The sequence below is a fragment of the Ciconia boyciana genome, chromosome 5 (assembly GCF_034638445.1).
Source record: "Ciconia boyciana chromosome 5, ASM3463844v1, whole genome shotgun sequence".
Classification (NCBI taxonomy): Eukaryota; Metazoa; Chordata; class Aves; order Ciconiiformes; family Ciconiidae; genus Ciconia; species Ciconia boyciana.
Window position 1 is genome coordinate 27,048,494 of NC_132938.1, and position 22,598 is coordinate 27,071,091.

A 22,598-nucleotide genomic window follows, 5' to 3' on the forward strand; every position below is an offset into this window, starting at 1 on the left:
TAGACTAATGGACCATAGCTTTGAAAATACAGCTCGAGACAAAGGCTACTCCTGACATGAGATTGTTGTCTGGGGGGGACACTGAGGTTTTTTTTCTTGTCACTTTTTAAGTTTCTTACCTTTTTGTTGCAGCAAACAGGAATTTGATGCCAAGCACGTCATACACAAACACCCAACTCAATGCTCTGCCTGGTCCTCGTCTCCGTTAGCGTGTATCTATGCATCAGACGATGCAAAGTGCACTTGATGCAGCCGTGTACTTGTACTTCAGCGATGGGGGCCGAATACCCCCGAGAACAGCAGCTCATTCATTTTGCATCGAGTTGAAGCACATCATGTCAGCTCCCACTCTCCTCACGGACTGTGCACGCTTGTGTTCGCCGGCTCCAGCTGTGAGCGAGTGGGTGCTTCCCCCTGGAAGGCACCGCTCCATCAGGGGTGTGTCTCTTCCTCCCTTCCCATCGCTTTTACCATTTGAGTGCTCCCCGCGCTCTGACCCGCAGAAGAGGCCCCTCTCCTCCCCCTTTAACAAATCTTCACTGCTACGCGTTGTGTTTCTAGCCTGTAAACTTCCAAGATTAACCTGCTGTGACAGAAGCAATCTTTTGGGGAAAGCTGAAGTGCGCAGGGAGTCTTCCCCTCCCAATTTTCCAAAACCAGTGCAAAGCTTTCACAGCATGACTCTGAACTGAATGCAACAGAGGAAGAAATTCTCTTTAAAAGGCAGCAAAGATTTATGGCCAAATCCAAGAATTCACACAGAAGTACAACTGCATTTACTTCAATGAAAGTATACCTGCTTATGCTAGAAGTGAGATTTATCCTCCAGCTGTAAAAACAAACACACCAAATAATTTGATTTTCCAGAACTGACACATGCAACAACAGTAAATCTAATTTAGAGGTGTTGCTTGCACTAAAGGTGACAGTAAACACAACACTCCTGGAGCTCCTGTTTTTATTTGGCAAAACTCCCCATCAAACGTGCTCAACGAGCAATAGAGAGCTGCTTCCCCAGGGACTGCACGCAAAACGTGGCAGGGCTTAAACCCCATCCCAGGGTGTTCAGCTTTCACAGCTACCCACGGCATTGCACATCACTCCTCCTGGATGCAGGGGAGGAAACTCCGACCGAGGCACAACTGCAACGGCGTGAGGATGTGGGTCACCACTCTGCACATCACTCTTCTCCATCCAAGGGACTCGATCCTTCAAACGTGCCAGCGGAGCTGCTTGTGGGATCACATCCTGCCCTCCTCAAGGAAAACGAGTGAACATGGCAAACGCCCAACAACCAGCCTCTTTAAACTAGCTGAGCTCAACATGAGTGAAAGCAGGGCAGAGAATGTGACCACAGGTATTTCCACCAGCAGATTTGAGAGGGTGAAAATCAGTTAAGGACAGTTTTCTGGCAGTCACTTCTTCCAGCCGCACAGATGCATTGGGAGCAGGATGTTTGTTCATAGCCTAAATATACCCTGAGAGCCTAGTGAGGTTCCTTCCTTCCTTCCTTCCTTCCTCCTGTCCTTCCCTCCTGCTTATCATCAACAAGGTTTGGCAGGACCAGTTACGCTCAAGTGACAACCTGTGCCATCCCAAAAGCTTTCTGCTGATTTCCACGGGAGTAACAGGTTGGAATTTAATAAACAAATCTGTTGATGCTGCCTAAGAAAAAACAGATCCAACTCTTTTTTCTTGGATGTGCTGGATGCCCAGCACTAACAAGAATTCAAGGCCATGTAATAATTTTTGCACTGAAGCAAACAAGTAAGTTCTCGAAAGTCTTGACACAAATGTGGAACTCACTTGTAGGGAAAGAAAGGGGCATTTTTATGGACAAGCAAAATATCACCTGAAACTGGTTAAATGCAGTAAAATATACATGCACTACATTTTTAATCCAGGTTCCAATATGCATTCAACATAACTTGTTTAAACTTGCAAATGAAGACAGAATTAATCTGATAACTATGACAACTACCCTCTCCATTGCTGTTTTCCTCTTCTACTCTCAGAAAGTAGCATACAACAGGATATGGTAGTTTTCCAGCTGGCCAAACGACAGCACTCATGAGAACAATGTCACACTCCGACTTAAAAGGCTTCAAAGGAGAGAAGCCAGACTTTGCCGTTTTAATATGCTGGAACAGTTTGTGGGAGAGAACCACTCTTCCCTGCACCTTTCTTCAGTACAAGAAAAGAGATTCAGCAGAACTTCGGAAACCTGTAAAAATAAGTATAAATAAAACTATGTCCCAGTCTTGAAGTTTTTATCTGGCTATCCAGTAAATGAACTGGGATTGAATTCTAATCCTGTAATAGTTGTGATATTTTGGTACGTGATAGATGCGACACTGCCTGCCTGCGCACCTTTCAGTAATGATATGGCTAGATATGAACATGCTGGCTCCCTTGTTGAGAAGTAACTTCCCCTGCTATCAGCATTTCAGCTTCCCTTTCCCTTTCCCCACAGTCTCTGCTCCTCTAAGTCTGTTGTTTCTAGTTGTTGTCTATGGAAAGGGCAACAGATCTACCTCTGCCACCAGCAATAGGAAAGTCTCCCAGGGCTTGGCCAGTAGGCAGTTTCTGAAAATGAAAAACAATTTGGGCCCAGCGTCTTCCTGCTTGTGCACATACAATTTGCTTAGTAACTACAACTGTGCCTCGTGTTTGTCGTTCTGGCAAAACTTAGCTTTACCAATCCTCAATCCCACCCAAAAATGTGAATTCAAACATGAATTTAAAATTTTAGGTATAGGCTTTGGGGGGTGGTGGTGTCTGATTTCTGATTCCTTAGAGTTTACTTGGCCAAATATATGTATTCTGAAAACAGAAGGTGAAACTCACACAGAAGTCTTCTTTCATGAACTTTGTTTTAAAGAAAAATCATCAATAACTCAAGTTTTGAAACGAGTCATGGAAGTTGCAGCATTCAACATCGGCTGCCGAGTTTGGCTGACAGGCTCTCCCCAGCAAGAACTGCTACCATAAACCACGTGAAAAAATTTCCAGTGCAAACACTGCACCGACTCCCATTTCCCACTGCCAGCCAGCGCTGTGAGCTTGCAGCCAAATCACTAGGTAGGAGGGATCTTTTTACTGCACTTTACCTACAGGCTGCAAAAGAAACGAGCTTGCAGCAGGTAATGGATCAAATTTACAATGACAAAAAGATCACAAGCAGCTGGCCCTGGCAAGGTGAAAACTTCCCAGGAGAGCTCTCAGCTGATGAAGATCCAACGAATTCAACTCCTGCACTGCCAAAAATGCCAAATTCAAGGCAGCAGGGGTGTTTTGGGGCATGCCTGGTATATAAATACAACACGTGTTGTATATGTTCCAGCCTCTCCCAGCTATCACATGCTGCCCTCTCATAGGTCTCCAGCTGGGTTGTATGTCCCCAAGCTGCTGTGTTCCTCACTGGAGGTAAGGTCCAGCCAAGCTCATAATCAGGGAGTGGATATTTAACACTATAAAGAATCAGGGCAGATCTCCATGCACTTGCTAGTGATGATGTGCCCAACTCTCTGATTAAACTGCTGTCAAAGCCTATTTATCTGGTGAAAATTTATTCCATAGGTAACTCCCTCTATAAACAGCCCCTACTGTTGACATATCACCTGGGAGATGTGTAACTAAGAGTCTAACCTCAGTGCCATTGAAGATGAGGTGTGAAAGGCAGGCACCTTCAGTCGACTCCAACTGGTTTAGGAAGGAGGATGCTATTTTTTGTCAGCATAGCCTCTGCTGAGAGGAAGCAACAGATTGTGTATGCACCCTAGTGCATGACCAGGCAAAGTAAATAAGGTAAGTTTAAACCACCTTTGATCAGTTAAGATCAAAGCGTCTAACTGGGTGTTGAAAACAAGGAGGGCTGGGGAGAGCCTGGGAGCGGGATGTTTTCTATTCACAGCTATGGAGCCAGAGAGCAGCTGCTTCTTCCATCACTTGCATCACTGTTCTGCCACAGAGTTAAAGAAGCAGTTAAATATAGGAATTCAGCCTAGATGTAGCATCTGCTTGATTAACATACAGTGCAAAGGATAATAGAAGAAAGCATCAGAGTTCCACCCCAAACTGGCAGTCAGTAGCTCTTCTGAGCCACAGACACTTTCTCAGGCGGCTCAGGCTATTCTCGAGGGAGCTGTGTGATAGCCACTGAAGTTCATAGATTGCCCTAGTTGTATCCTAAAGTATTTGAGTTTAATAGCTGGAATCATAGGGAATGTGTGGAGATTTTATAGCACAAATCTGTAGAAACACTTTAAGCCAGGGACTCAGTCAATATGCTGTCTTTTTTTGTTAATCGAGACAACCTGACTACATCGTAGTGGTTATTTGTAGTCCAGGTTTAGACATATTATTTGTCTTAACTGAAAGCTTTACAGTTGAACAATTCCAAGTGCCATTTAAAAAGTCTGCCTTCCAGAAGAAACACTAGATACAATTTCCAAATTATATGCAATATTTTCCATTATTTCCTGAAAACAAGTATAGAATACTAAAGACATTCTACCATAAAACACTTAAACAGGGTTCTGTTTAAGGTGACTAAGCATTTGTTGCCATGCTCAAGCCACTAGCACAGCAAGTGACATGTTTTAAGTGGTTGTCTGGTTGTTTTTCCTAATAAGAAGGGTAGCCTCCCTCCTGCCATTTTTCCCACTTCTTTACAAGCAAATGCCACAGCACTACCCTGAGCTCTCCTTCAGGGGCTTCTCTGTTCCTCTCTCCTCTCCCACAGATATCTTTACAATTCTCCTCTTCTATGTTTGACCCAATTCCCTTGCTCTGTGAGACTTCTCTGCGCTTGTGCTAATCTACCAGCCTATTCTACTGCTACTATGCTTCTCAGCTGCTGTTTCTGCATTTAAACTTTTCAACGGTTACCAAATATCTATAGCTCCATGGCCAAAATTTTCCCTAAGCATATCCTTTTTTCTCCGCTGCTATCAAAGGGTGAATCCATCATTCGTAAGCACCTGAGCTGCTCACAAGACTCATCTGTAAAACAGAAAAATGCCTCACTGTGAAAAATGTCACATGTAATAATTTTTCATCTCATCAGTGACATTAGGCAGAAAGGGTAGAGTGATGTTGCCCTAACACAGCTGAAGCCACTGCTGATACAAAACCATCCATTGGTGCAAAACTACGGGTGCTTATTTCAAGTTAATATGGGCCTATTTCAATGCATCTTCAGTCTACCATGTCTTTTGTGTTAAATCCCTAAACTAAAATAAACCAGTTTCATTAATCAAGGTAAGAATGCACACATACAGCTTTTTGCACCCACTTAATTATATTTCTTTGAAAATACAGTAATTCTGTAAGCTTGACTAGATTTCCCCTTTCACAGCTGTATTGTTCCATTACCCCTTCCTATAACACGCTGCACTTGCACACAGTAATGTCAGGCCTTATGGATATAAATGGGAAGTTTTGTGTAAGTAATCACCTAAACTATTTCTTAGTGAGAGGGGAAAATGCTATCAAAACATACAGAAAAGGATATCCAGATGCAGTTGGCTTAGGGAAAGGGATAAAACAAAAGATTACTCTAAAAAAAAAGCTAAGAATATGGGTCAGAAAAGCCAGTAAAATCCTTTTCCTCCAGTGTAATCCCTCACCTATGCCCTATTTACGTGACTCCTCACAGTATGTTTTGCCCTTATTCCAAGGTTACGGGGACCGAGGGGAATAGGCAATATTGATTAATGGTGTCTCTGAGTTTGAGGAGTTCAGCTGGAATTACACATTCTTTGAAGGGTGTTATCTTTTCAGAAGAGCAGGTGCAAACACCATCTCAGTTTTAATTTATTTTATTTTCTGCTTTTCTTGACCACATCTCTTTAATGCAGAAGAGAAAGTTTATTATTCATTATCTCGTACAGCTTGATAAGCTTCTCATGGAATCGGAGAAAGACTCAATCTCACAGCACATTCCATCATCACCTCGAAGGGAAGGCAAACCCAGAAGACCATAAACACCTCCCTGAACGACGCAGCTATAAGCCACACTGCATCACTGAAGCTCGATGTTGTGTTGCTTGTACACGAAATATTTTCTGAGAGGGGAAACAACAAACTACAGATACAACAGGATACCCCAACCACACTAAACTTGTATTTATTGTCTGTTCTTCTCTTAGCTTTTAATTGTCTAATTAAGGCCAGGTATCCCTCCTAAAATCTCATGTCCATATGACAGACACATGCTGGAGCTCAAACTAGGTAATATACATAAATATGCAGTCTCAGCTAGGAAATAACAGATCATAACCCCATAAGACAGGCACTCGACCTGCAGCACAGCTTCCACATTCCCCACTCACCCTTTTTCTGTCCTCTAACAAACCAGTTCTTGCTCAGACACATCCCTACCCCTCTGAGCTTGAGACGCACTCAAAACTAAAATAAAACATTTAACCTGCTGTAGCACTGCTGCTCAAGTGAAAACTTCCAGTTCTGCATGTCTAGAGAAAGGTTCCTAAATCTGTATTTAGACATTTGATTTTGAAAAGACACTGAATATACGGAGATCCTATTGAAGTCAGTGGACAGTGCAGGTGTTAAACACCTCTGAAACCAGGCCATTTTTATGTAGCTGTTGACACAGCAAGATAGGATACTGTTTTTAATTCCCCATATTTTGAGGAATCTGAACCATCACTTTATGCCATTTCCTCCTCATCTTTACACAAATTTGTCCCATTTTCTCATTCATATCACCCCTACAGTTTTCTCAGCTCTTGCCCTAACAGCTCCTGAGATAACAGAGCTCAGGTAATTTCTGTTTTGTTGGCCTTACAGTATTATGTCCATCTGACTTGGGGTGTCTATCCATTTAGCTGTCTGCCCTCCCTTTCTGAGGCAGCTTGAGCCTCATTTGTGGTGCATCATCTTACTCTCTGCCTCTCCGCTCTTCTCCCCTTTTTGATTCCCAGCCTCCTTTTATTCCCTGATATCTAAGCAACAGGAAAACAGCAGCGGTTCAAAGAAGCAGGGCAATGGACATTCACAGACACAAAGAGATCCCACCACCACCACCTGCCAAAATGGGCATTATTAGGGCAGAGGAGGGAGCACAATGCTTTCACACTGTCTAGTTACAGAGCCTGTGATCAGAAAACCCCAATATCGGAGAATCTGCCTCTCCACTACTTAAGAAGCAAGAGCAACCGCCCTCCCTCCTCAGCCTGCCAGGGAAACACACAAACTATACAGAGAAAACAAACCTGGGCTATGTAATGACAAAGCTAGTGGATGAACAAAGACACGTGCTATGTGTTTTGTCCAGCGTGCCAGGTGCCCATGCCATCTAGCAACCAGTCGCATATTCAGTCCCATCAAAGCCGTCTCCTGAACCCACCCGCAGCCATCCTGGCCAGCTAACGGCTGAATTTTTCAGCTGGAATATACTGCTACTGTATGGAGACACCACGACAGAAGGAACCATGATCTTTTAGGCAATTAAAGTTCCATAAAGGTTGAGGTGGGCTTTGGATTGGTGGAAGAGCAATGAAGATAAAGGAGGATTCAGGGAAATGTGCTAACGGAAACTCTTTTACAAAATTGATGGGCCATTACCTTTTCTCTCTTCCTTGTTAGCGAGCTGCTCAGAAAGCAAAGGGCATGCACCAGCAATTGAGAAGGGGAGACAAAACCCAACCTGGGGAATGATTAATGTACAGTCCTGCAGCTCACAAGTGAGAAGAACAAGCCTTTTATAGCTTCAGTGGGCTAATATTTTCCAACATGCTTTTAAAGCCCAGAAAAAAACATGCCATGGGCATGTTAAGAAGCAAACATAGCACTGACAATTACTCACTGTATACCTGTGATACCACAAATCCTCCGTGTGACAATGACCTTACTGATCTTGAAATCAAACTATTGAAGCAAGTACGAGGACTTTTCTTATTAACAAATAATATTAAATGAATCATCATGGTTTCAGTACAGCAGGAGAGGAAGACTGTACAAACAGAGTACAGTGGCTTTTACTGTTAAAAAAACCACACAATGTCACCTAAGAAACAGTCTGCTGAAAGGACGGACAGGTACAGTATGTTTATTTTCCTTTAATGCCCATATATACATATCAAACTTAGGCGCTCGGAGTCTACTCATATATATACACACATATATACATACATAACCACCAACTTCTCTTGTGGGAACCTGCTTTTGTTCATGATTTTACTAAGGCACTCTGGCCTTTCTTTCGGTCAAACATATTTTACTGACTGATTAACTGAACACAAGGGTTGCTACCTTTCAAAACATGAAATCGCCACACAGCCTAAGTCAACAAAACGATGAAGCCTCTGCTTATCACAGAACTGTTTTAAATAAAGTAATTCTAGAGGTCAAGATAATAGTGTAACGTATGGAGAGAGCGATTACAGCCTCCTGGGAGACATTCCTGCCTGAGGTGAGTTAGCAGACACATCCTCAGATTAAACTTTCATCAGCAGATCTCTGTATTTCATCAATCTTTCATTACGGTGTAGCTTAGAAAATCATCTGGTCAGGTGTCACTAGAAAACCTTTCCATCTTCCAAAGCAAAATCTACCCAAATACATTACTACAAGCAAAATACAGTTAAAAAGGAGGGCCTGCAGATCATTATGGGGTTCAAATAGCTCAAAATAGAGGAAAACATACATTTCTTCGTTATTTTAAAATATAAACACTGCCTTTCACAATAAATCCAATATATTTTATTATATATTGGACCAGGCTCTTGGACCAGAAGACGTAGCTAATTAACAACATTCACGTGCAACAACTTCTGGAAGAGCTTCATCCCAGAAACTGGGATTTCATCACTTCCTGGACAATTAATCCACCAAAGCAGCAATGCGTTGCCCTCACTCTTCTCTGATGATGGCAAACTCATAATCAGGGAAAGTTGCTTTTACAATCAGTGAATGGCTCTGATGTTTCTCACCTCAGGAGCCATAGGTAATTTTACCAGGATAAGCCCAAGGACTGCATGCTAACATATACATGAAAAGAGATACAGTGCAATTTCCAGCTCAACAATATGGTCTTCTTAGCTCAGGTTCTCTTGTCACCAAATGCTTTTTTCTTGTGTCTTGGTGCATCTTCAGCAAATTCTACATCATTTATGCTACCCTTCAAAGCATGTTTCCTATACTGAACCTCTCTACACTCAAAACACATTGTATATTTGATTACTCAGTCATTAAGTGTGTTCTTTCTGCTTGTCTTTTGAATCTTCTACCTGCTATTTAACATCACATGCAGTCTGACTTTACTTATAAATAATGGCTACACTGTTTTACCTACAATCTTATTTTTTAAAATGGGTCAATAAACAAATCAAATTTCAAAAAGAATGGCCTCCAGTCCTGAGAGCCATACTGGACACAAGGTAGAAGCATCTATCAAAATTCTTACGAAGGGCTAAGAATAGGAAAGCTCTGAAATCAAACTTCTTATGATGAAAAAAACCCAGATTCCAATAAAAGTGGCTAAGAACATTACTGTGCCAGCAAATTAAATATTAAGGCTGTCTTTGTGTGTTTATATATCAAACCTTCAATAAATCATTTCTTGCTGTTGTTTACAGCAACCAATTAGGAAAAGTCATGTTCTCTAGAAACAAGAAATGTTCAGTTTCAGCACAGAAAGGCCAATTCCTTCTTCTGATAGTACAAACACGAGAAGAAGATTAGTTTATTTGCTCTGCTAGGTTCTCTGTATTGTCAATGTCACAAATAAAACCTCTTTTCAGGCAAAGAGTAGAGGAAGCTTCTACCTTTTATGACCAAGAACGAGATCACCGGGTTTGTTTTGTTTTGTTTTTTGACGTGTACTTCACCCACATACTCCATAACTATAATACTTTTCTTAATAGAGACATGAGTTTCTGCAGAAGTCTCAACAGAACTGGAATTCATCTTTGGTCCCCAGATATGGCACGAAACTGGGCAAGAATGGGATCAGAGATGCTATTTCCTGTGCCTTGTACATAGCTTTTGGTAAATGTTGTGGGATAGCATGGCAGGTCAGAACAGACAGAATGACCCACACACATACAGCCTTTCCCACCAACTCCTGTCCTGCTGATGGGGCTTATATTCATCTAGGAGAGTTTGCTATTGCCTTGCATCCCTGGATAGGTTTCACCAAAAGCTTATGACATTCTTGGTGCCACACGATTGCAAAAGGCACATTTCTCTTAAATGTCCCCTTTCAATGTCCACAGTTCTATGACCAGGTCTGTCTTTAGGAGACTATGTATCCAGTCTGGAGAAACATGACCCATTATTTTCTTTTATAAACAACATAATGGAATGATTTTATTTTCCAAAGAAATGTAAATATTTGAAAAAAGAACTACAGATGCTTCAAAAAAATTAATGAAAAGCAAAGCTGGCTTCCTTTACTCTGTAAAGCTGCATCACATTTAGGTGCCCCTTAAGATGCTCTATTTATTTCCTGACCAAAGCAAGCTACTACAAAATCTGACTTGAAGGGAGATGTGCAATGCACTCATTTTCTGAGGCAAACAAAGCACTGTAATGGTTTATTCATAAGAAGTTAAAACCTCTTTAATTCCCACCATTTCAAACTGGATCTGCCCCTTTTAGATCTCTCAAAAATCTGCACCAATGGAAGTGAAAAACAGTAAAAAAAAAAACCAAACCAACCATCAGTCATTTATAGAAGTAAAAAATTTAGAAAGATGGAATTGGGTCACTGAAGCACTTATCACCTTTCCTTTTGGAAATTTAGCCAGAGATAACTAGAAACTTTGTGGGGGATTAAAGAAGTTTCACAAAATCTTTTACTGGGAAAGATTTTTCAGCTCCAAAATGACATTTCCTGTCAAAAGTCAAAGACAAAAAAACCCACCTCTACTGTTGCAAATATCTCGATGATCAAACATGGACACAAAGAGCAGCAGTTCGCTAGCATGATTCAATCCTTACTGCCCATGTGACATGATGGGTACTGCCCAAAGATCCTGGAATTACTCAATGTGAATGGAAACATTTTTGATAGATGAAAATGCTCAACAGGACAGGGAGACAGCCTGCTGTCCTGCTCTAAATAAGTCACCTTCACAATCCTGTTCCCACAGCAACGTTACATGACAAAGAAGGATGCTACCAAAAGAAGAGCAGTCAGGAAGGAAAGCTAAGGAAAGACTGCCTCCAGGGCAGGAACGCCTTTAGCATGCACTCATGGTTGCTCCCTACGGCAAGGAAGAACGTCAGCTCACAGGCAGTCAGGTTTCAGGGACAAACCTTAGTTTTCTGCAACACCCTTAGGAATCTTCTTGCATCAAGATCTTTAAGTAACAGTAATGTCTTAAACCCATTACTTTTCCCTCAGTCCAACTTTTTTCTCCATCAAATCAAATATCTCTAGAAAGTGGAAACACGTGCATACAGTCAAGAGTGCAAGTAGCGCATTTAACTTGGACCAGCAGGAAGACATGCTTTCACATAGCCAGGAGAAACACACTTCGGGACATATTTGAAAACATGGTTTTATATAATAAAAGTATTATAAATATCTGAAACAAAATAATGTTGCATGTGCAGTTTTATGCACCTGGCTGAATTCATCTGAAAGGTTTGCTCAATACAGGTTTAGCAAAACAGCATGTAAGTGATAAACTATGAAAAGCAGAGATTTTAAAAAGTAACACCGGCAAGAAAAAGAAGAATTTACTCATCCTCTCATAGCCCCGGGACACAATTACTCAATCAAATGAATAGGTCTGATACCTAATTTGCTCCGGGTCTATGTGTACTCTGTATCAGCAGACAGAAATAGCACCAAGTCAAGAGGGATAAGGAAAGTGAAGACTCACCGGCCGTTGTCACGACCCACTCCCCAGACTCTGATGCTCACAATGGGCTGCGAATGAAGAACTGTGCGGTCCATGGGGTCAATCAGGTTCAGCATGTCATTTTCCAGTATAAGATACATGTCTTTGCCCTGCAACTCCAGACAAAGTACAGTTACACAGTATGTCCCCCTCTTAAACTGACTGGGATCAAGGTATTATGCCTACGCTGTTTAGACTTGCATGCTCTTAATTTACTCAAAGTTTCGGTTTGTTCCAAGAGCAACCAAAAACAAGTTCATTTACTTCTGGTGTGAAAAAGATCTAAGATAGTATCTTGCTACTACTATATTTTTAAATGATCCCAATCATGAAAAGCTTTGATGTCTTTTAAATGCAACTGTTTGACTCATTCAACCCCAAGCTACTGAATTATTCAACAAATTATGTGTTTATCCTTTCTCCACTAAATTCTTCCAAATATACGAGAAGTCAAGAACTGTTTTAATAGTAAAAGCTTACATCACAACCTGTACTCTTAGGGCAGAGTTTCTTCCTCCAAACAATGTGCTTTGTTTCCATAAACTTTAACCAATGGGTCATGGGAACAGACAGCAATTTGTACATGTTGAAGTATTTATAGGATACTCTTTGAAGAAAGATTAATTAAAGGGGGAAACCTAGCATTAAGACATGAATGGGAATTCTGCTGCTGACTGCAGAATCCTGGAGCCAGGGTTTCTCCCTAATTCTTCTGGCATGTAGGGACAAGGAGAATGCTTTTTCCCCTTAGAGGAAACAAATTTAGAGGCAATTTTCCTTTTGATGCTAATTCACAAATGCTAATCTTCCTTCTGTGGCTAGCATTTGCAAAAGGTCTGCTGCCTCTTCTATCACATGTAATAGCTCTCTTCTCAGAGGCTGTACATCTACTCTGCAGACTGTGAGATCCCGCGGAAATGATCCTGGACCTATTCTGAGAGGTAAGATAAGCTCCTGCTGATAAGAAGAAGAAGAAGGTGGGAGCTATCAGCTAAATATAGAGTAATTTGTTTCCTCTCTATTGTGCCAGAATCTATAAATGAACAGAAAGAATGGAAGAGGTCTGACTTCCTACTGACAAATGTTTCAAAAATTACCTTTTTCTTCACCTCAGTGACACAGAAACCCTCTTCCCGCTTGGTTACAGTGGCTCAAGTCTTAATCACATCTAATTTTGTGTCTGTGGAAGACGCACATTCATGTCACGCTGGGAGGGCCTGCCTCCAGGGTTTCCAGGCTAGGCAGCAAGAGGCAGGCACTGCTGGCCACCTCTCCCACCCCCCCGATCTCCCTCTCCCTCTAATAGGGATTCAAAGGGAGCTGTGACACAGAGCTGGCAGCGCAAGCGCCGAGAGGGGTGTGGGAAAGGAAGGGGACACAGGCTGGTATATGCCATGCCAACACAAGAACATTTTGCCTGATGGAAAAAGTACAGCTGTGGCCAAGATGCAAGGCTGGCTATATAGGCTGCTCCTAGAGAAGCAGAAACAGATGTAGCTGTGACAACCATGCATGTAAATGGGGTGAATCAGCAGCACTGAATGCTTGTGACATGCAGAAAAAGAAACAGGAAATAAAGGAACAGGAAAACACAGAAGCCAGGATAGCACCAGGCAGACCAGGATGATGAAGGAAACCAAACAGAAAACAGTCATCACAAAGAAAAAGGCTGAGAAATTTGCTTGGAGGTCAGAAGCAGTAAACAGATTGTGTGAAGAATGTTACCGAGTGTCACAAAGATTGCTTTTTGGACCCATCTTCTACTTATATATTTGTTCCAGAAGGAAATTGTTACAAGAAGGTAAAATCTGTTCATCATGCAAAATACACTGGGATTAGGGTAATAAAACCGAATCCAAATTAGCTGGAAAAGATTGGAGAATGGGCAGATAAGCAACATAAGTCACAGAAAATTATCCCTGCAATGCTCAAGAGATAGCTTGGCCGCGGCCAGAAGCAATATATTTTGCTAAGTTTTGTTGCCTTATTATACAAAAGCTATTTTAGAGATGAAAACACTGCAGAGGGCAAGAAGAAATAATTTAGACAGACTGGGAGCTTGAACATAGGCCTCAATGTCTCAGACTGCTGAAGAGCTGCAGAGACCTGATGGTCCAAGATGAGGAAGGCTCTCACGGGAAGAGCCACACAGGGAAACTGAAGGAAGGAAAGACAGACTCAGTCCCAGCAGTCTTTCAGGGAAGTGTTATATACTGTCGTATGTAGGTCAATGGCAACAATGTGTCTTTTTCATGTAAGTGATTTTGTAATGTACAGGAATATAACGCATGGCAAAGTACCAACGCAAACAGACGAGTTGTGTTTTTCTTCTTAGATTTTACAGAACTGTGGAAGTTAGAAATTTACAGGGCATTTCTTTTGGAGGGGAGCGGAGGGCGTGAAATCCCACATTAAAGCCAGTGACAAAGCTTCTGCAGGGTCAGGATTTTACCCAGGGTGTGAGGTTTTTTGTGTTTTGTGTTTTTAAATCATGAAAACTTGGGGATGGTCCTAGTCCCAATTTCACTTTCATTACATTCTAGCTAAAATAAATCTTTAGGCAATCTTAAAACCTCTATCTGCAGTCATCAGTTCTAGCTTCATAATAGATTTCTGCTGTATGTGCTCGATCTGATATGTCAGTGACAAGCATGCTTTTTTCAGATTCCTCTCTAAAACGTGCCTCTTCCAATCACTCTTGAAGCATTACATTGCCAGCAGAAAAATGTGGTTGTAATGATTTCTTTTAAAATCAAGAACACAATTTACTTCGGGGGCCACCTATTCAAGCACAGTGTCTCTCTTGTTTTGTCAGGCTAATTTTTTTTATTTTTTAATGAATAGCATTCTTAATTAAAACTTCCATTCAAGAGGACCAAAACTTTTCACCAGTTTGGCTTGAAAACCTGCAAGGGTTTCCAAAGAACAATGGGACTGACACAGAGAAATATGGAAAAATGTGAACATTAATTCTTAAACCAGTGAACATTAACTCTTAAACCAGAATAAAGCACATGATTTCAAAGTAAACAATATATTTCAAGTTGATTGACGTTCTGTCATCTGAAAAATGGATGGGATTACACACATGTAAAGAGAGTGGGGGTTTTTCCCTCCCAGGGTCAGAAGTCAGTCCAAAGTCCATGACTGACACACCGCTAACTGCTTGTCTAGCTATATTAACTAAATAAAACTGTTACCAGAAGTAAGAAAAAGGGAGACCAATGTTATCTTGTTCATTTATATGTACAATACACATTTCTTGCATAGAAAGACCCTTCTGAAATGACTTTAAATAGACAGGGCACTCTGAGTGTGTCCCTTGAAACATCACTACCACTTTTAAACAGGCACTTTCTCCCTGCTGCTCCTCTGAAGCATCTCTGCATTGTTGTGGTCATAGCCAGGACACTGGACTCAAACCTTAGACTGTAACAATAACTTGGGAGACTGAAGGATATTTTTCCTAAAATTTTTACAGAAATAGACAAGTCTTTCTTTTAATTCCTCTTCTGTTTGGCAGTGCCATTTCTCTTAGATCACACAAGTGAAGGTTACAACATTCATTCTTACATCACTTTTGCATTCACATCTTGTGTTGTAAATCCACATTAGCGTAACCCTCCTGAAAACATGTCAGGAGAAAGGAAGAGCATAAGATTTGGTTGAAGTTTAAGTTGTTCCATGAACAATGAAATAACAAAGATGTTTTCCTATGGGTTTGTCTCCTATGTCCTTTGTACGTCCCACCACTATAACCCCACCTTTTCCTTTCTTCTTGTTTCACTTACTGACCCCTCCACACCTTCCACTCCTTCATCTAACCCCAGCACACCTCTTTTCCAAGTCACAATACCTCCAGCTTCCTTCATGTTTCCCCCTGAGCCCCCACAGCATTATCCTGTCATTGCTGCCAATTCAGAAAGAAGCACAGAGCTTGCGTGGTTCAGCTGATGAAGGTGTACTGACCCATCAGCAAACCAAGGAAGAGGAGAGCTGGGCTCTCTGTTTTTCCTTCAGTGTGTGGGAATTTGGCATCCTTCAAAACCGGATGACACTGGTGAACAGATTCAAGAGTTATTGGAGAAGAATCAACAGACAGACTGATGACATAAAATTAACTTCCTTCTGAAACACTGATAAAATAATCATCTTAAAATACGCCATCTGTCCGTCAGTCTCAATCTTCTCATACATTTCAGAGGCACGGGTCACACCAGTCTAGGTTTCCTTAAAGCCCTTTTGTCACTGGGAAACCTGTGAAAATGCTGTTCCAAAGCACCACTCGCAAACCTCTGGTCAGGAGAAAGACTTCCACTGATTTCAACAGTTTGGCTTGTGTGTCCCCCACCACTGTTATTGCACAAGTGTGTACTAGCACAGATGTAAACATGAAGGTAAGATCTTTGTGGCATCTGCTGTCCTGAGCAGTCTGGAACAAAAACATCAACACTTTCCTTGAACCCTTTTATATTTTTTGGCAGTGCCAGGTAGGACAGGGAAATCCCAAACACAGAGCATGGACATACTTGCTTACAGACTTGTTCTTTCAAGATGTTTTCGACACAAGAGGGATGTTCCAAGAGGAGGAGAAGTTCACCCTGTTCTTACCTCTCCCCAAATGCCAACAGTGTCTCTGATGTCGTTTTTACAGTAAGAGAGTTGTCTGATGCAATTGTTCACAGCAACACTGCTTTTTCCAGGAGCCAGATCTTCTTCTGCCATTTCTACCCAGCCCAGAGATCGCACAGCAAAGCACTAAAAAGAAACCAGAAAATATCTGAACATGTATCGGAGCACACAACACGCTGCTGTATCCAGCTATGGAAATCTTGGAATGTAACAGAAACTAGTCAGTTAAGGTTAAAGATCCCCAGCTAGGAGGGGAACAAAATCAAGGCCTTGTAGATGAGCTTATGCTCAAAGATAAGTAAATTAAAATACAATTTGAGAGTGGCAAGGTGAAAACATTTGAAGGAACAAAGAAGAATACAAGACTTGCCAGGAAAGGTATCTGTGGAGGTAACAGTAATGCTTTACAATAAAATGGTTTTGTTAATATAAAGGAGGAAACAAGGGAGCAGTAAATAGTAGGACACACACAAACACAGAGAAATAAAGGAAACAGCACAACTACAGAAACAGTAGAACTGAAATTCTAGCTAGTATCTAGAGCTCTAATTGAAAAGAAAGAAAATACTATTGGATTATGTCTGTTGTGAGATTCACACTCACTGCCTGGCTTTTAACCAGAAAATTAATTTTTTTAATGGATTACAGCAATCATTTCTACAGTAAGTTTAAGTAAGGTAGCAAACAATAACAAATTCAAAGCACTAACAAAAAGATACAGTATCATAAGAGGAAAGCAGGCTTTTTCTAGAAGAAATTAAAAATGACCTTTAAAATAAAACAATCTAATTATACAGTTTTTTAGCAGAAGGATGTTTAGCCAACCAGAGCACTCAGTTGGCAGAACAAGCCAAGGCGACATTACTTTGCACATATGGTGCTTTTCGCAAACAAAACAAAATGGGAGAAATTGAATGGTACCATCTCTACCCTACATTTACTAGGGTAGAGAATAAAAAGCTTTAATTCTGAAAAAAACCCCGCACATTTGCTCTCAGGCTTTACGGTGGGTGAAATACAGACCTCACACTACGTCAATGGGAGTCTGTCTACGAGACCAAGCTTTTCTCCAGAGAACACTATGGGTATCTCTCTCTCAAATGGTAATGCACCACCAGCGAAGGATGCACAAGAGACTTGCTGTTGTACCTCCTTAATAGGCACACTAAACGTTTATGATGGGCCCTAAAGGTTCAGCAATAATGGTTCCTGAACAACCCCATACTAAATTCCTGCTGTCTTCTAGGTACTTATCATGGTAACAGACACTGCCACTGAACGCTGCCAAATCAAACCCACCCCACCTCTGAGCTCTGGCTTCCCTGCGACTCTTTGCTCGAGTCAGTGATTAGATAGTGCGCCAGCACGGACATGAAGTTGCACTCACTTCTTACAGCCAAATCCTCTTTGCTAACAGGATTCGGCAAGCACAAGTTCCAAAAGTAGAAGTGAGACACTTTACAATTAATGACTGAAAATCTGCCATCATATAACATCTCTGTTCTTGTAACGCGTAACCCCGAGCCTCCCCTTGCCAAAACGGATCAAGTACTGACGTCAATTAGTACTCAGTCCTTGGTACCCTGCTTGCTTCAGTGTTCTTCACTCGTTTCTTCTGACACGTTATGCCGTCCTGAAACGCTACGTTGTTCTGGCGAACTGACTTGCAATTGTTTCGGTCAGTCCAGTCCCCTGTTAGGCACTCAGCGCAATGTGGACCTTGCAAAGACCAACACTCGTTGCCCAGTGCTGCCGCCCTGTGCCAGAGAGCTCGCCCTGCTGCCGGCAGCCCCCGGGCGCGGGGCAGGCAACCCTCCCGCCGGCTGCCCGCAGGAGCCCGGCACCCGTGGCGGCGGGGAGCCGCGCCGCCCCCAGCGACACGCTGCCCACGCAGCCGCACCGCCCGGAGCAGCAACAGCAGGTCCACGCTGGAGTCACCTATTAGTGCCTCTTCTTGAGATGCAGCAAATAAATCAGCTTCAGAGCTCAAACGCAGACACTGAAGAGCCGTTTCCCGCCTTCTAAAAACTGCTGTGAAGTCAGTGAGGAGATCAAGCTCCCGCACCATCACCGGTGTGCCATTTGGGAACCACTGTCCTCAAAAAAAGACCCCCAAACACCAAGGTATTTTAAATATGTATAATATGTCAACTTTGGCAAAGTAAGGGAGGAATAAAATTCGTCAGTGGGTAAAAAGATTAAGGCGTTTCTCCTTCCTTCCCCTTAAAACTTCTCTCCTCCTCCAGCCGACTTTGCCACGCAGAAAACGCAGCCCAAGAGCCTGCCTCTTGCGCCTCTGGTACCTACTCCAACGAGTCTCTAATGATGCGTCTCATCTAAGGTATTCGACAGCAAATACACTCTGCAAATTGTGTGAAACCCTTGAGTGAGTATAGGTAAAAAATGAAAGCCTCCCATGCCTTCGGATTTTTTGTGGCTGGGGTTTTTTTGTGTGTTTTTGGGGGTTTTTTTCTTTGCAAACAAGGAAACCAATATGCAAATTCTCCTACGCTGTAGCTTCCTGACCCAGCTCTGTTGGAAACCCACAAAAGCGCTGGCTGTCCCATTTTAAAGGGAGATAAAGGAGAAGGTGAAAGAGGAAACAAAGGGGGGTCACCACTCAGGGGTGCTCTTCACTTCAGGGCTACGCGAGATACTAAAATATCAATTTTTTAGCAATTATTAAGGTCATCTAATGTCAAGATTGCAGAATTGTTTTTGGCACATCAGATGCTCATGAATCTTGCTGAAAGTGCTGCAATGCCCATTGGGGTATTAAATATTTATCTCTGCAAGCTTTTAAAATACAGATTTTTACTGTGCCAGAAGAAAGGGGTTTTTTACAAGTAGTTCAATATTAAATTGAGTAACAGAATACTAGGAGAGAGGAACATTTCTAAATCATCTTAAGAGAGGTGAAGAACTAAACACATACACTAAGCATATTGTTTCCTCATTATTCTTCATATCTCAACTACATCTGCAAGATAAATATAATATGCTTATATTTATAAGATAAATATAGTCCTTGCACTGAACAGAGTATACCTTAAGCAGGCAAAAAACTGGTGAAAGACAATCAGTTCAAGTTGACAGCAGGTAAATCTCTTATTAGTAAAAATGGTGAACTGTTCTGGTATTTCTTTCCTGCCCATTTTTATACTATGTTTAAAATCCTCCAGCGGTGGCATCCACTGTATTTCCTTCCCTTCCCAGCCCACTGTCATGACAGTAGAGCGAGCTCAATGGGACACTCTTCTTGTCCATCCCACGTATTCCTCTCTGTGTGAAGGCCTTGACTTCCTTCCCCACTTGCAGTCCCTCTCCGTGCTTCCAAGCCAGGTAGAGGTGAGAAACCCAGTTGGCTTCTGGCACCTGGCAAGTTTTTGTTTGTGTTTTTTACAAGAAGCCCTTACCATAACCCAAATAAAATGCTTCATAACAGCTTCATAAAAAAACCCTGAATTCCCAGAGACTCAGTACAAACAAAAAACCTCTCAATAAAACCCACAAAGCAACACAATGCCTATGTACCTGAGGATACACATACAAGAAACATTCTTTTGCTCAAAATACACTTAAAGACCAAAAATATTCTACTTCTTGGTTGGCTCTAACTGAATACACATGCTGGCATGACTCAGAAGTGATGGCAGACCTTCATGCAGATTTCAGCACTAGAAAATATGAGGACTCAGAATAAGATGTGATACATACCATGGTTCATTTATCATCAGTATAATAGATAACAGAAGTATACATACACACACGGGGGGTGGGGGGGGGGTGTGGAAGCGTGTGCACGCATGCCTGAATCCCTCCCTCTCTGTGCATTGCCAGCAATTCTAGATCTCTCTTATAAAGGATCCACTTCATGCTTTATTGTTGGTGGGTGTCCCCCCCACTTAATTATTTGACTCAGAGGTACTCTTTAAAACAGAACCACAAAACCCAGCAGAAACAAACCACCTAGTGTCTCCAATCAGGTATGACCTAATTCTTAAACCAGGGCTAGCTGAGCTAGCCACAACAGCAGAATTGCTTAGTTACATAGCACACTAATCCAGCATCGTAGTTGCCTGGCTCCCACCAACAGTACTTACCAGCCAAGAGCCAAAGTGCTTCCTTTGACCTGAAAGAGCTTTGCTAATGCACCCTCTTTTCTCCTGGAACTAGTATCTAGCGTCAAAACAAGTCAAGCTGAAAACCAGAGTGCAGCTCTCCTTGACTAAGGGTCTATGAGCTCAGTAAAACAGACATTCCTGGTAAAGCTAGTTGGTTAAGTACCTCTACTCGAGGCTCACATATAATTACTAGCAAATCATGATTATTGGCAAATGATAATTTCAAAGTAATCCAGATGCCAACTTTTGGCTTACAGTAGTCTACCTCATTTCTTTTCTCCCTTGGACAGTAAACAAATAACCCTTGTATCATGTTATACATTATTACTATTAACTTACAAAATAAAATCTTACAGGTTTTTTGTGCCTGGTCAGACCCTCTGCTTTATCTTAAAATCAAAACTCTAAAAAGGATGCTTAAATAACCACATCTGAATAAAGACAAGCGAAACATGCTTTTCCTACCTGCTTGAAACTACTGTTCCCAGATTTTTTCCAAGAGATGGCAAAGAAAACCAGGTTTGAAGAGAACAAAAAAAGCTGATAAATACAGCAGGATGAAAGACAGATTTAGGAAGTGTATACTGTATTTGGATCATTTGGATATTGCTGTTTGGGATGGGGAAGGATCAAAGATACTACCATGAACACTGTGTGTCTAAGACATGTGAATGAAAAAAATATATAAACCATGGTATGTCAACAACCTTGTAATTTTATCTCGACTGGAGACTTCACATTTCCTGCTAGGCTAACACAGGACGTCGTGCAAAGAAAATACACAGGGGAAAAAAAGGCCACCTTATCACACACTGCCCCATGAAAAGACAGGTGAACAGAAATGAAAACACAGGTATCACTGCTCAGTTTTACAGTTCTGGGGAACATATGTTTGCATGGCTGCAAATCCAATTAATGTTTAAGGGTTAATGATCTGTAGCCAAAGAACCAAACTCATAAATGCTGTAATCCAAACGCTGTAAAAGGCTGTAAACCTCCCTTGCAGTGCAGTTCTGATCTAAAACATCGCCTAAAGCTGGGGAGCTTTAGATTTGAAGGAACGAATGAATCGTGGTTCACACTTCTGCTCTTTGGCACTGCAAACGCTTCACCACAGGGCAGGGTTCGCTCTGCAGCAGCTTTTCCAAGAGGAACTCCAGAAGGAGCTTTGACAAGAATGCAGAACCATGACAAATCTCTGCACATAAGCAAATGCCACACTCTAGCTGTTGCCTCATGTAGTGCTAAGCATGTACCTTTAAAAAAATAATAATTAAAAAAAAATCAAGAAAACCGAAGCAGATACAATGCCCTACTAGACAGAGGGCAAGAGATCAATTACACAAGACTGATGGCAGAGTAGTATTGGAAACTGGATGGATCATAAGGGCATGGGTAGAAAGATCCCATTAACAGGGAAAAGTCAGATTAGAACATCAGTTTGAGAACAACAAACTAATGAACATTACAAATACACAGAATGATTGTTTTTCAGGTCACACAGCTTTTGGTAGCCACTATGAACATCTACATTAGAGTATGTTTGCCTTCATGATCTAAATATGTGCTACTAATTTCTTTTCTACTTCTGAGCCTAAAGGACTTGGATTTCCCATTGTTTCCCTTTATGTTTTCCCTTTTTAAAGATTGTATCTGTCCGCAGACATACGTAAATCATTACAGTATTTAATAAGGCCTTTTATCACAGACCACTGAGCAGGCTTATGCCTGAGACACAGCATGTAGGTCACATAATTAACCGTTTCTTATGCAGCCAACACAATCCTGGAAATTCCACTTACATTTTATTTTATAGTTTAAAAATAAAACAAACTATCATTTTATTTTATGCGTTGGAAGATCATGACTCTTAAAATATAGCCACCCTATTCTGAGAAAGAAATATGTTCCAGTATATTTGCCGGCTATACATGAACAAAGCTTGCGTTGATTCCAGATGAAAATA

At 41.6% G+C, this 22,598-nt stretch overlaps 1 protein-coding gene across 21 annotated transcripts in view; it reads right to left on the bottom strand.

Moving 5' to 3' along the window:
- Positions 1-22,598, bottom strand: part of APBB2 (amyloid beta precursor protein binding family B member 2) — a 200,235-nt gene that overhangs the window by 29,873 nt on the left and 147,764 nt on the right. For all 21 annotated transcript variants that reach the window (XM_072861648.1, XM_072861652.1, XM_072861654.1 and 18 more), the window contains 2 exons: positions 16,488-16,634; positions 11,859-11,986 (listed from right to left, as the gene is read on the bottom strand). In XM_072861648.1, the coding sequence (XP_072717749.1) occupies positions 11,859-11,986; positions 16,488-16,634 (275 nt within the window). The remainder of the gene's footprint in view (positions 1-11,858; positions 11,987-16,487; positions 16,635-22,598) is intronic.